This window comes from Semicossyphus pulcher, unplaced genomic scaffold (assembly GCF_022749685.1).
Source record: "Semicossyphus pulcher isolate SPU_LCO1_2020_fin unplaced genomic scaffold, fSemPul1.0.p SCAF_6, whole genome shotgun sequence".
Classification (NCBI taxonomy): Eukaryota; Metazoa; Chordata; class Actinopteri; order Labriformes; family Labridae; genus Semicossyphus; species Semicossyphus pulcher.
In genome coordinates, this window is record NW_027211737.1 from 12,969,020 (window position 1) to 12,984,254 (window position 15,235).

Here is a 15,235-nt window from a genome sequence, read left to right on the forward strand (position 1 = left end):
CTAGTATTAGACTGACAATACATTTTTCCCAAGTAAAATAATATTTTCAACAGTGTTATAAGAAATAAAGGAACATATTGGGGTTTGTCTTAATGCACAATAGTTTCACTTTACATGTCGGGAAAAAAACAAAAAACTCAGTTCAGAACTTAAAATTATATACATTTATTTTTTATCGAGGTGAATTGAATAGACTAGATAATTTAACCTGGAGATACCTCCAGCGTTGGTATATAGCGCTACAACAGTGCCCCCTTCTGCTCCTCACATCAAATGACATGTCTGCTTTTGTCATCGACAGCGGAGCGAGTCAGACAGTCGTTTCGTTTGGTTTGCCTGTGGTGCTAGCCAGCCAGCAACAACCAACCGCCTGAATGTAGATCCGCATGGGCTACTACTACTCTATCTCTCCGAATAACCCAGCGGAATCATAAGATAAGGATCCCAGGATGGTCTTAGTGCATGTCGGATATCTGGTTCTTCCTGTATTCGGCTCAGTAAGAAACAGAGGTACGGTATTAATATTCACATCGATTCAAAACATGTGCCCTGTTTATCTTAATATTCACTGCAGCTGTTGGCTAGCTAGCGCGAGCTTAGCCGTTGGTTTAGCTCGAGCTCAGCCGTTTGGGTTAGCTCGCGTTAGCTAGCTTAAAATTAACGGTAAAATTATTAGCGAAACAACTCAAAACGTGTTACTGTTCTTCTTTAAATTAATTGCGGACATATATTAAACATTAAATATTGTGGTATTCCGGCACAAATTACGCCGAATTAATAACAAATACCGCCGCTAAAGATAAGCTAACTGGCTCGTTGGCTCAGGCTATATCTTGGAAGGCAAACATTTCCCACAAAGGATTTCGCGTGCACAGGGCGTGCGGTGCAAAAATACCCCATGTAAAAACCTCAAATACGCATTGACAGTTGAGTCTAAGCATATTAATGTGATGTAACTTTTATTGGTGCCATTTATATTTTAGCAACATTGCGATGCATTGTTATTTCCCCCATGGCGTTTTAGTGTATTTGCACTGTAAAAATACCGCAAAATAGACGTAGCCTTTCCAGCCAGTCAGCTTATCTGTGCCTGGATGATGTCATTTGAAGATCACCTTCTTCTGCTCGCGCTCGCCGTTTTTCCACCGTGATTTCACTAATTATTACCCGTGTCAATTGGCCGATGTACTAATCGACTCAAAAGTAATTGCCCGGGGAGCGAGAACTTCCGAGCTATCAATGTATCAGTCGCCTTTTCTATTATTTGCTAATAGGCAATTCAGCAGCTGTTTGTTTGAAGCTGCCGAATTGTTGAAAGACCGGAGTATGCGGTCACAGTTAAAACAATGATAAAGCTACAGTGTAACATTAATTTCACAACAGTGGCGTCAGTGATTTCATTGTGCTTTTATTTCTGTTCTTATTTCCCTGTTTCATAGTATGGAGGCTGGCTCTACATTCTGCATTTATCAGATCTTTGTCGTCCCCCCCATTGTGTAGCTAATGATCATCTGCTGCTGTGTGGTGTGGCGTGGCCTCTGCCTGTTCTCTGCATTTAGCTGTATTGTGAATCCCTTCTTCATTTCCTCTTTCCATCAGAAGACGACATTGGTATTAAAATGCACCCCCCTCCCAAGATGTATTCAGCCATAGACTTTCCATGTTAAGCTGACTAAAACAATAGCTAACACCTAGATCAGAGCACCTTTTTGTCTTTTTTTCTGTCAAATTGCTGTAGCACTGAGTAAACATATTAGCTCCTTTTTTAGATTATCAGTTGAATGTCATTGTGTACCTCCCATCCAGTCTTTATAGACAACATGCTGTAAATTCCTGTAAAGTGGATACATTTTGCATGAACTTAAATACTGCACTGCATTGTTGAACACCAGAATTTGGCTCATCTTCCTTCTCTTCACACAAGGTGCAATGTACATGATAAAAGTGACCTATACAAAAAAAGAAAGCATGCAAATTGGAGTCATATGCATGCCATTGTAATTGTAAAACTCAGCATTTCAGCAAATGCTGTCATGTGATCACTTGAAATGACCGAAGGTACACTGCACCTGCACACAACAACCTGCCATAACTGTCTCCATTTTTGTGTAATCCTTTTGTTCCCTTTGCAAATTTCAAGCTTCGAATCACACTGAATTGTCAGGGCTGTTTGACCCTTATGGGGCAAATGAACCTCTAAACATATTAAGCAAGCAAAACATGCTCACTGGTGGTTCATCACTTCCCAATTTTCCCCACTAACATGAGGCAAAAATGCTATCCATTTCACAGGGATGCCTATTTTCCTGCACTGCTAAAGAGATCCTCTATTAGTAATAACGTCTTTATTGTTTGGTTGTGGTCTCTCTTTACCTTTTGTTCTGGTAATAGTACTTTCAATGCATGGTCACATTTATGATTCATAATTTTTGGTTTTTGTTTTTCTACATTGACTAGTGAAAATCCAATGTAATCTTTCTGTAGTAAAGATGTACCCTGCTGTACTTGAATCATGTGCTGTAGCCAACACGTCTGCTCATTGGATGCCGCTTTTGTTCTTTTTAACCCTATATGGAGCATGGTGGGCCTTGCCTTCAGTCTATGTTGTTTATTTTTGTTGCATGGATTTATACTATTATTACAAACAAAATAAGAAAGAAAAAATACCACAAATTCCACATTTACTAATATTTTTCAATAAAGAATATAGTGTTTTTCCTAACCTTCAGTGTGCTTCTTGCTGATTTCCATTTATTGTCCTCCCTCTCCCTTGTCCCTACCTGCCCCCCTCTCCCTCCCCTCCACCCCCTCACCCACCTCCTCTCCCGCTGTGACAAAGATAGACAATTTCCACGCTTCCTCCATCACAGGGCCTGAATGAGTCTATCTGCTGTCATTCATGGTGATCGTTTTTCACTGAGACGCTTGAAAATGCAGTGTGCTCCTTACTTACAGTCTAGACTTGAGCCTTTGACCCACGGCAACCAGGTCAACTCTTGTCTGCCCGGCTACATCGATGACCTGTCAAGCTGAAAACATTGCCTGAAAGTCATACTTTTTATCTTGCCTGGGTGTATTTTAAAACTATACTGCGTTTTTCAAGCGTACTCCGAGTAAATGCAATGTAGACTTATGCCTAATTCCTCATGATTTAAGAAACAAATTTTCACTGTTTACATCAGAACTCTTCTGTCTTTTACACTCGGATTTAACTTGACCTTGGTACTTGAATTTTGCATCATCTTTAAGAACTACACAATTTTAATATCTGAACTGGAAGGTTTCTGTAAAATTCACTGCTTTAGTTACAGTATATTGATTATTGCTTCGCTGTAGGCCTGTAATGGCCTCCTTTGGCCAAGGTTTCCTCTAAAGTTTCTATTTAAAGCTACATTTTTACTGGATTTTTTTCAGCCCGTCGTTAAACAATAGAGTCTTTTAGCTTAAGCACAGCATTAAAACCATATTGTACCACAGCGCAAGTTAGCCTGTCTGTTACTCCCTGTTGAGTATTCACAGCAGTCTGTTCGCTGCAGTCGCCAAATAGCTGTGGTTGGAGAGAAAAAAAAGCATTCAAGCTATTTCCTCTCAACTCCTGAATGTTAACATGGGACGAAAATAAGTAGACTCTACTGTATGTGTTAGGCTCAAAGATACAGTTTCAGTGAAACGTGTAGTAATGTGAATTTATTGTCGGTTTCGTTTTTTAATATGGAGCAATTGTTTTTTAAAGCTATATAGATAGAGTCTTGGCACCTGAACAGTTTAATGTATATCTTACAGACAGCCAGGTACTAAAGGTTTTACTGCGAGTGCACTGACCCACTGTCAGCTGCAGAATTTACAAGAACTGAGCTGCGTTGAAGACCAAACACTGGTAGATTTCATCTGTTCTGATCCAGTTCGCTTGTCTGTGAATCAGAAGACCAGGAGTCGATCCAGAGGTCGGAAATGCAATTAAAGAAAGCTCACATTTTGTGCGCAGGACCAAAAAATGGTTGTCATGTTCATGGTACTTGTGGTAACCATCATTTTCCCACCCCCCCACAGAAGTTTTTTTCACCCTAGGTAAGAGGTAGGGCTTCATTAACATGCTTTATCACACACACAGTGACACCACATTTCACCCACAATTAATTCCAGATAATCTCTCCCCTCAGGTGCCTGACTTCCTCTCCTTATCCTCCACAGGATCCCATTTCAACCGGCAACAGCAGCAACAGCAGCAGCAGCACAGCCATGCTACCTCTTGCCGGCACTTCCAGTTAGGTCCTCAGGCCCCGCTGCCCATGGACTTCCCCATGCCCCACCCAGGGCAGCCACAGTCAGGCATTAACCCCCACCTGGCCCCTCCTGGCCACCAGCATGGCCCTCCGCTCCACCCGCCCCTCAACCCCCTGCCCGCCCCCCAGTTCCAGGACATCCCTGCCCCTCCCTTCCTACCTCAGGCATTACACCAGCAATACCTCCTCCAGCAGCAGATCCTCGAGGCCCAGCACCGACACATCCTGCCACCCTCCAGGTATCCACACGGGTTTGCAGAGAAAAACCTAGAAGTACAGCAAAGAAAACTTAAATTAACTTCCTAGTGGAAGTTGGGCATAGAGGTTTTGCTGTGAGACCATATTTAAGATCATTTTTGTAACCAATTTATATTTTTTCCATGAATGGTTTCAAATGTTCCGTTATTTTTTGCAGCAGACGCACCCCAGAGAGAGTTCCTCACCAGCCCCACAGACTGCGGCCCGGCTACGAGTTTGCCCCCCCTCTTCATGTCCCTCCTCAGCCTGTGGTGCAGCAGCCCCGCTACCTGGCTGAGGGCACAGACTGGTAAGCAGTGTACCTATTATAGTACTTCAATTTGCAGTACCACAGTGGGAAATAGTCTGTCATGTTGTTTTTGTTAAAAGCACATTTTCATAATGTAAGTTTAGATGTCATACCCACAAGTCTTCTTAAATGATAATATAATACTTAATTTAGGACCAAGAATAATTCAATTGGGACATGAAGATTTTTTTGAGAATAGATTAAATTGGTTAAGGACCAAGATAGAAAGAAAAAAAATACCCGAAGCAAATCAACTGTTATTAGATCCTAAAATTGCACTGCTCTAATTCAAATGTAACATTTATACATAAGGATTTCGTTTTGATCAGTATGCAGGGCTACTGAGGCAAACAATACAAATACTTGGACGAGACATCATTTTGTTGTCAGTTTTTCTTTGCGTAACCGCATCAGACCTTCATAAAACCAGAGTGAAGGAGAGATAAAAGGGTTCAAGACTAAGTTGAAATAAAGCCCAAAGCAAAACAACTCTTTTTGACACTTAAATTGACAGTTAACATTGAAAATGTTTGATAAACGCCTTCAGAGTTTCAGAAACAGAGAGTTAGTAAGCTACTCACAGCAGCTCAAGAAGTTTCAAGATCATTGTGCTTTCTGTTATGCTGGGGAGAAACAAAGGAAGACAACGTGAGTAGATGATTAAAAAAAGTTAACATTCAACTTAGTATGTTAAAAGTGTAAATTCATGTCTCATATCCAGGGTTACATTTACTATGTAAGGTTGCATATCTGTTGAAAACAATTTTCACAATGACAAAAAGAAGAATTATGTATTTAAACCTTTTATCTAATACTTTTAGCTTGCTATTTCAACTATTTACGAAAGCTTTTTATACTTCTTAAAATTAGATGAAATGATTCCACAATTTTTCCACTGAGAGGTTCACTGAGCTGGTGCAAAAGTTGTCCCTGCAGTATAAATAGCACTGGCTGATCACTGGCCCTAGTGCTGTGTATAAATCCACGGTTATAGAAAACAATTTGTCAGTAACACCATGAAATAACAACTTGTGTGGCATTGATTGATGTGTTTTTTCGGTTGCTGCTCAGGGATCTAAGTGTAGATGCCGGGCTGCCTCCCCACCAGTATCACATCCATCCGCTGCCGCAGCACTATCAGCACTACTTGACCTCTCCTAGGATGCACCACTTCCCTAGAAACAATGCCTCAACACAAGTGGTGAGCGCCCTCTTGACTCAGCACAATCAATCATGTTCGTCGCGATGAACTCTCGCCGGTTCTCCTCTGGGTTTCTGAGATTAGTGTTGATCCCCAGCAACCGCTGGATGACCAGTGTTTTTTCTGGTTTCTGCTGCAGAGCTGACGCTAGCTTCTTTTATCTGTCATCTCCCAGGTTGTCCATGAGATCAGAAACTACCCATATCCCCAGCTGCACTTGCTGGCTCTGCAGAGTCTCAACCCATCCCGCCACGCGTCTGCAGTTAGAGAGAGCTACGAGGTTCGTGCTGCTTCTTCCTCTCTCCACAGCATACACACCAGTCTAAACTAATTTATCATTGTTTTCTCTGTAACCAATGCTCTGGACAGGCTCGAGTGTGTAACTGATTTTCTTATTTCCAATTACTCTGGGTACCAGATGCCTCAAATGGTCTGACTGCCTTTAATCTCATTTGTTTTCATTGGGACAAGATGCAATTGTTTTCTGCAGGGCTCTTTCCTGTTCTTTGAAGCTCCAATTATTTTGTTTTATCAAAGAACTTCACACTTGTAGGTCATTTTGCACTGGAAGATTTGTCAAAAATGTTTATCTCAACTGGCAACTAGAGAAAAGCCTTTTTATGACAGTTATCTAAAAGAATGAAAAGACATGCGTATATGTTGTTTCATTGTAGGAGCTTCTGCAGCTGGAGGACAGACTTGGCAGTGTAAACCGTGGAGCTGTTCAAACTACCATAGAGAGATTCACCTTCCCCCACAAGTACAAAAAGGTAAAGTTGTCTTCTTTTTTTACACGCTGGCTGGGTGATAGATATTTTTCAGGTGGCCTGGCACAGAGTAAGTTTTGGGCAAGAAGTAAGTTGAGGTAAAAGTTAAAAAAGAGGGGGATTGGAAGAGGGCAACGGCAGGTCGAAGGGATCAAAGTGTGAAGACGAAAGTGGAAGAGGGTCAAGACTCTTGCAGTAGTTCAAAGGTCAAACTAATTTCCGTTCGCAGATTAGTGAGACAGGTCTGCAGTGTGCACAAATCAAGGCTTGGGATGACTCATCCAGCTGTCTGCAGATATGTACGTGGAATGAATTTAAAAATCCGTCTACACTGAATGTGACCCAAATACTCTGGAAAGAGTGTCGGATCGTTTGCTACATTCTGAGTGAGAAGAAGTAATTGAGTCTTTTCCATCTGATGTCTATTTTTTTCTGGGAAGCATGATGAGGTGACTCTTTCCTTCTAGTCTTGGCTGACTCAGAGACACCCGTGGCATAAACACAACAGCTCCCAACACGCAGCTGCACGACACCCTTTAATAATTAAAGACTGTTTGCCTTCTTCTCTGTGCAGAGAATACCCCAGGACCTGAAGATGTGTCTGGATGATGAGGAGCTGGACACAGATGAAAAGTGCACCATTTGTCTGTCGATGCTGGAGGACGGAGAGGATGTCAGGTACAATTATATATTATATTTTGCTTTGTAATGGCGAGAATGCTGGTTATGCAGATGTGAACATAAACTTCTCCTGGTCCTTATGCTGCCTCATTTGTTGTTTAGTTAGTCAAACATTTTAATAAGATTGAAATATCTCATTGACTTATGGATGTATTGCCTTGAAAATGTGTGCAATCGTTCATGGCTCCCTGAGGATGAATCATACAGACTTTGATGATCCCCTGATTCCCTCTTGCACAATCAGAAGGTTGACAATTGTGGTTTTGAGTGACTCCTGGATGGACTGTCATAAAAATGTTGTTCAGACTTTAATACCCCCTCAGGACACATTTTAATAGCCTTCTCCACATCCTGACTTTTATCTGGTGCCATTATCGGATCTGTCTGGTTCATGACGAGCAACCTGAAAAGCATCCAAACTCTACAATGCAGTGGACTTTAGAGACAATGTTGTGACCATGTTGTAGTCTTAAAGTTGTTTGTCGAAAGAGGTCTTTTGTCTCCCCAGATCACACTTTCTCTGCTGCTAAGACTCAGAGAAATGTCTTCACATTTCCTAATTTATAGGAATATATTACTGTACTTTTCTTTAGAGTAGATACAGAGTCAGAGTCTAAGCTTTTGTTTTCTGCCACGTATGTCTAAAGCAACAGGTTTGAAAATCCCCATAGGATTTCTTCCACTACCTCATCTTGGAAATATCGCCCAAAGGCACCGCTAGCATTTCACAAACTCTTATGATGTGTGTCCAGTGTTGTGATCTGTGCAACTGGCAAAGTGACAGAGCAAGTTATTTTACTCAGTGGAAAAAAGAAAAGGGAGAAAACAAGAACAAAGTAGGTCAAAACTTTTCAAGGGTCTGGGGTGTATCTGGTTGTATTCAAAGAGATACATAGAGATTGATAAAGCTTAGGGCTGCACGGTGTTGCAGTTGTTAGCGCTGTTGCCTTACAGCTAGAAGGTTCAGACAAAGTTGGCTTTTCTGTGTGGAGTTCTGCATGTTCTCCCTGTGCATGCGTGGGCTCTGTCCAGGTACCCCGACATGCTATGTTAATTGGTGACTCTGAATTGCCCATAGGTGTAAGTGTGAGCATGAAAGGTCGTCTGTCTCTATAGCCCTTTTTACACTGCCAGTTCAGGGCAGGATTGTTCCGCTTCTGTTCCATCTTCTATGTAGAACGCACAGAGGCATAATGGTGTGGCGAAGTAGTTCTGCCTCTGAGCCGGCATCGGAGGTAGTAACAGAAGCAAAACGGCATCTATGTAAACTTCAGAGCCGGCAGGGCGGAACAGCGCTGTGTGTGTATTTGAAGCACACGCTGTCTGTTTACACCTCGTGCACGTTTTGCTTCCACAACGCTTGAACGCTATTTAAAAACGCTCACTGGGGCGGCATTACGCCGGCGTTGCTTTGTCTAATGTAAAATAGTAAAGGTGGCATGAGGACGGAGTGTCGTTACGGATCCCAGTGTAAAAAGGGCTTGTGTGTCAGCCCTGGCGACTGACTGGCAATCAGTCCAGGGTGCACCCTGCCTCTCGCACAATGACAGCTGGGATAGGCTTCAACCCCCCGCGACCCTGAACAGGATAAGCGGTATAGATAATGGATGGATTGTTAAGCTTGTTGATTATAATAATTATGCAACCTTTTATGGAGGGAATTAAAAAATTATCTTCTTTGTAAGAATGTGTCGGGCTTTGATTAGTCTGGAGTCACAAGTTTAAGGTCAGAGAAGGGAACAATAGCATATGCCCTTGCTTCTGGACATCTTTAAATACACATGATCCTCCTCAACAGACTGAAGTGTTTTTTACTTTATTATACAGCACAAATGTTTCCCATTAAATCAAATGTGAGCTTTGAAGAGAAATGTGATGACAATAAGTAACTCGAGACACATTCTGATGACAAAAGTGAACCACAGGCAGTCAACTGGATCTATTCTAGACACAATGTGGATACCAGGAATGACAGGACCCATGAATCACATGCATATAGAAGACTTTAACCTAGTGTAACTGATCGGTCCATCCAGCTGTTAGAGCCATTTTTATACAACATACTCAGACTCTCCCTATAGAATAAAACAATAAAGTCCAGGGCCAGATGTGTAAAACATATGTGCTGTGTAAACCATCCATTTCCCCCACACAAACTGCTATTCAAAAACTTAATTATCCATTGATATTCTACTTCTATTCTTCTTCTTCTGTCTACCCATGCATAAAATTAAACCAAAAAAACTAAAAGTCCTGATGTGGCGCTGCAGCAACAATCTTAAGTTTAAATCTGTAAAAATCAAAATAAGTCATTTGGCTACAGCTTTGCAATATCGTGCAAATATATCCGGTCCAGGAGGAAGTTCAGACGCTTCGTCCATCACTCTGTTTTTCTGTAGAACTGTAAAACTAATTGAGCCTGTCTCGTCCAAATTGTATTGCTGAATTTGCACCAAACTTGCCAAAATGCATGTTCAGACTGTCCTCCACAAGGAACAGATTCTTTATTTATTATAAATTACGCCCACAGTGCATCAAACTGTTTGACTGTAAACATTACTTTGAATAGCCACTTCAAATGCAAAAAAAGCAACAGTAGTAATAGTTTGATCCTCATGTAAACATTTGCAGTCAATGAAAAAGAGCATCTTTAATCATGAGTTTGTCACTTGTGGAGCGAACAGTCTGTGTAAACATAAATTACAAACATCTTGAGTTGTCTAATTGAAGGTCACATTAAAGATTTATGTGACAACAACTGAATATTTGCCACTTGTTAGAAATCTGCCTTTCCACAATAATTCATAGTGTGAAAGCATATCTGATTTCCCATCCCTCTGGGTAACTAAACATGATCATGACATGCTGCAGATGGCAAAGTCTTTATGTTTGAGACCTGGCTGATGCAGAATGAATATGTCACCCTTCTGATATTTAATATTGTTAATTGAGAGATCACTGCGCTAAAGGTTTACAGGTACACATGAAGAGTTATTGGCAGGGTGCTATAAATAGCTACAGCCTAGTGTAATGACAGCTGCTCTGGTGCTGTTGGAGAACCTCATGATGTGACGCAATTGGTGTAATTGCACTTCTTCTTCGCTGTTCTTCTTACTGACAGGTCTAATGAGTAATAGAACGGGAGCAGGTAGCCATATGCAAACATATGTTTAAGAGGATTTCTACCTCTACTGTGGGAGTTAAATGAGGCCCATGCACATGCCTCTAGTTCCACACAGATTTATAGAACAGAATCAGGCAAACACATAAAAAGAAAATTAATACAAAAAATAATTTATCAGAAAGAAATAAAAACAAACAATTCATAATGCTTTTTTTAGAAGCAGGCTATTAATTAACTGGTTTTTTTCCTCATAAAATGTGAGCTTGAAGGAATTCCCACGAAGCTTGCTTGCTCGCTGTCGCATAACCTGGACGATAAGGGGAAGTGTTACCTTAATGAATAAGTTTGTGGCATGGCTGAAGGATTTTTGAAGCATTACCTGTGATGTGACACTTCATCAACAGACAGATCCACAAAAGTTTTATGTTGTACAACGTACAATTGGGTAAAATTGTCCTTTGTAATTGATCTTGTGATTTCTGTAGCATTTATGGTTAAAAAAGTTCTAGATTGAGTTCAATGAAATCCTTAAAAAAAGGCTCAAAAATCTAACTCGCCCCAAGCTGAAGGAACCCGGTGACATTTTCCTGAAGCTCAAGGCCTCTAAATTAATTTTAAATCATTGTCTTTTCTGTGTCTCTAGGAGATTACCCTGCATGCACCTCTTCCACCAGGCGTGTGTGGACCAGTGGCTGGCCACCAGCAGGAAATGCCCCATCTGCAGAGTGGACATTGAGACCCAGCTGACCCCCGACAGTTGATAGCTCCTGTCGTCTCCTGCAGCTTTGGATCTGGATCTTGTTAATTCTCCGTCGCCTCCCTCTGGGAGGGGGGAAGCTCTGCCAAACCACCCCTCTTCCCCTCTCTGCATCACTCTACGAGCCTGCCTTCTGAGACAGCTGTGACGGAGGGATCAACAAAGCACACTCACCCGCAACACAACGAGGGATTGGGGGTTGATGCATTGATAGGTCGGCTGGACTGAAGGTTGGTTGAATGGACTTATGGATGTAAAAGGTAGGAGGAGTGGACGTGTATGGACAGATGTGCTGAGGCTTCACACGATTCTGTCAGATTGTGTTTCCTGTGTACATTTCTCCATACAGCCACAGAGAGAGGACACTCTGACTGACTACCAACCTCCCCAGCTCAGTGTGCTGTATTAAGGCCATTTCTCTGCCACTATATCTAAACCCTTTCCCCCGCAGGCCTGTGAAAAATCCTTTAAGCTGCACTCTGCCCAAGCCCTCAGCACATCTGTACAGAACAATTTAAAATGATTAGCATGAGGTTGTTTGGTGTGAACTCTTGTAGCTGAACGCTTGTGGTGTAATGGAGTATAGTACTGACAAAGTATTTACAGAGTAACAGTGTTGTGTAGCAAGCAAAAGCCTTTTGAGAAATATGTTGTGAAAAATAATCCTACAGCGAGGGAGACTACAGCTCTAGCAGAGAGAGTATTCAGTGTGTTAAATCAACGGGGAAAGAGCTAGTTGTGTAAAAAAAGGCCAAAAATCCCTCTTTCTTGTCTAACATGGTTTTTGGATTTACAGTTAGTAGATGCCATCAGAGTTGATGCTAAACCCGCTAACTGCAGGCATGGCTTCCAGTGATCTGTGTAGTGTCGTAGTCGGGCCTCTATAATCTAGAGCAGAGGCCTCAGATGTGCATGCTGTATGGCAGGCTTGGGCTGTGTCGTTAATATTGTGGAGCAGTAGAAAACAGGGACTGTGTCTGTGCATGTGAACCGTATACTATGACTCTGACGATCCCACTCATTCATAGAGGAGGACAAGAATGCACCTAATCCCCCCTCCCCTCACCTTCCCACACCCCGTCCCTACTCATCCAGAGTAGACCAAAGTTGCCCTTAGACACCGATCTCACACCGATGTAGCATTTCTCTCCTGATACTCGAGGTTTCAAGGATTCAAAGAGCTGCTAGCAGATCCGTGTCTAACTGCAACTCCTCTGTGTTGCCTCGCTCATGTCATGGTGCGATCATGACATGAGAGGCCGGCATGGGCTTGAGGATGCAGTGCCTGAGTCTTGCCATCGGAGTGAATAAAATCTGACATTTGTATTACCTTTTAACCAGAACCTTATTGCCTATCGAACAAGCACATGTGATTTCTATCTACAGTGAATCGCCTCTGTTGTGTATCGGCTCCTTTTCATTTCAATCTAAGTTGTTGCTCCCGCTGTTTGATAAAAAAGACTGTGTCTGGTGTTACAGGGAAAATACAAACTAGTTTGCCTGTGATATTTGCTAGAATGTGTATGATTGTCCCCCCCACCCCCCTCCCCCATGGTAGTAGTGTATGGTATTGCTAGAACAACTGTGATCCGTTCAGTGATAGAAGCCGTTTTCTCTTTATCATGCATGAACCATGTCGGCGTAGTTCACTTGAAGGAGGGTGAAAGGGAGAAAAAGCCATCCATTTGAAAAATACCAAACAATTGTTCTTAACATTAATTTTATTTCAATTGTCTCTTTTTTTTCTGCCATTGTTTCCTTTTCCTTATTACTTGTATTCTTTTTGCTCACATGCCAATCTGGACATGGTACTAATATGCCAAGTCCCTGTCCATTTTAACCATAGTGAAGAAAAAGCTGCAATGCTGCAAAAACATATTTATTGTTGTTCTAATGTAGCTTGTGTTTGTAAATGCACTATAATATGGAGTTGCCTGATTTTTGGTTTGGTGGTGTGGGTTCTTCTTGTCCTAGATTTTGTGTTTCTATTCAGTTACAAGTATTTCATGCTTCCTTGTGTATTATTGGAGGGTAACTTGACTGTTTGTGTTGCGTTTTTCTTTTTCTTTTTGTGTGAAACCTCCATCCAAAAAACTACAGATGGATGAAAATGGAGGTTTGCTAGTTCACATAGAATGCTGTGATTAAAGATGCCTTAAGTATTTAACAATCATTATTTATTACTAACTGTAGCTAGCTAGCTATCGTGGTGGAATATTTAATGTCTCTATCTCATAACTTTGCAATTTAATCAATATATTTATTTAAAATAACACAAAATATTAAAAAAAGAATACCTCATTATGCATTGGTCGGTGGGGATGCTTCTGCATGCCGTCTGTGTTTTCTTTTCAAAGGAGAAAAAAAGAAACTTGTTGAAAATTTGACTTTGGGGGCCGGGGTGTTTCCCAACACATTTTCAAGCCAGCATGGTGCTGTTGATCTGGATTACATTCCATTCATGTCACCTCGTTATTTTAGTATGAAATCATATGTGTTGTTTAATATCATCCCTGCTTTGATCTCAAGCGGATTCAGGGGAGTAAAACCCCCTTTTTGTCTTATTACGGCTCCACAATTAGCTTGCTTTTGTTATACGATACTGCTTTGTTTCCCATAATCAGTCATATTTGATTTAATGTTTTTTTTTTATTGTTTTATGACCTTGCTCATGATATTCCATCATATCTGGATCTCAATTTAGTGCTTCTTATTATTTAGGACCCACATAATGAGCGGTATAATTTGTTCTTTTGTAATGCTGGCAAATGCTTCGTGTGGGATTTTGGGAAGTATCTAACATGCTAACTTGAGCCATTGGTCTTATTGAGCAAATTTCTGGTGTACTGTGGTTATACAATATAGATAGCGTGTTTCACACCTGGGTATAATAAGCTAACTACGTTTTCGGTGTGCATTTCTTATTAATACTCTACTAATCCTGCAAATTAATATACCATGTATTGGATTGGAATGACGCTGGCTGGTCTTACTATTATTCTTATTTCATTTCGTGCTCTCACTGGCCTTACCCCACGTCCTCCACAGTGTACCCCATTTCTCCAGAGCGAACTGGACAGTAGCCATAGTATTAACTCAAGCTGATGAACCGGAATGAACAGTAGAACTTAAAGCACAAGCTTTTTAATGCATGTCCTTCTCAGGTTTTCCTATGTGTATGTGGGAGTAGCTCTGTAGACGTGTTTAATATGATGCTGTACCTTCTTGAATATTTCAGATGTTTCTTTGCTGCTGAAAAAATGTTGATTATTAACCTGCCAGTGAAAAAGGGATGTGGCCATCTTTGTACAACACACTGCTGTTTTGCTGTAACCGCGCAATGTTTTATGATCTTGAGTATTTTATAGAAAAGTAGAAGTATGTATCAATAATATGAAAGCAATAGCTAAATCATAATGAAGAATAACATGATCAGTGAATATTGTGGAAAATCTTTAGATTCACTCTGGGTGGATTTTGTACTGTATTTATTACTAATGATGATGCAAAAAGTTGCATAGCTTAACCCAAACTGTTCTGTCTCTTTTTTATTTATTGTCTTGTATATGATCTTTTTGTATGTGTTTTTCAAATAAACTGCCTAAAATGCTGACAACTAAACGTGTGCTGTTATTCTGAATCACTTTATAAGAACTTCTACTAAAAACACTGCTGAATATCTGTAGCATTTTATATGTTAACTATTCATTTACAAGAATCATCCTCATTCAAAGTATAGCCCACAGATTATGTGAAAAGTAATGAGAATATTGAGCCATGAACCATGTTGCAAAAACAGCATCATAATGTTATTTTAAATCAATACCTAGTAGTTGGCCTGATCTGAACAAAAAACAAGTTAAATTGCATAACAT

General features: G+C 40.9%; 1 protein-coding gene across 2 annotated transcripts; it reads left to right on the forward strand.

The window, feature by feature from the left end:
- The first annotated feature begins 315 nt into the window (after window positions 1-315).
- ark2cb (arkadia (RNF111) C-terminal like ring finger ubiquitin ligase 2Cb) lies at window positions 316-14,975 on the forward strand. Of its 2 annotated transcripts, XM_069682902.1 has the most exons (8): window positions 316-510; window positions 4,192-4,522; window positions 4,699-4,830; window positions 5,902-6,031; window positions 6,207-6,311; window positions 6,706-6,801; window positions 7,373-7,476; window positions 11,247-14,975. In XM_069682902.1, the coding sequence occupies exons 1-8, from the start codon at window positions 450-452 to the stop codon at window positions 11,362-11,364; spliced, it is 1,077 nt and encodes a 358-aa protein (XP_069539003.1). In that variant the 5' UTR covers window positions 316-449; the 3' UTR covers window positions 11,365-14,975. The 2 variants fall into 2 exon arrangements, with proteins under 2 accessions (XP_069539003.1, XP_069539002.1); XM_069682901.1 differs by lacking the exon at window positions 316-510 and having other exon boundaries at window positions 3,051-4,522.
- Window positions 14,976-15,235: the final 260 nt, after the last annotated feature.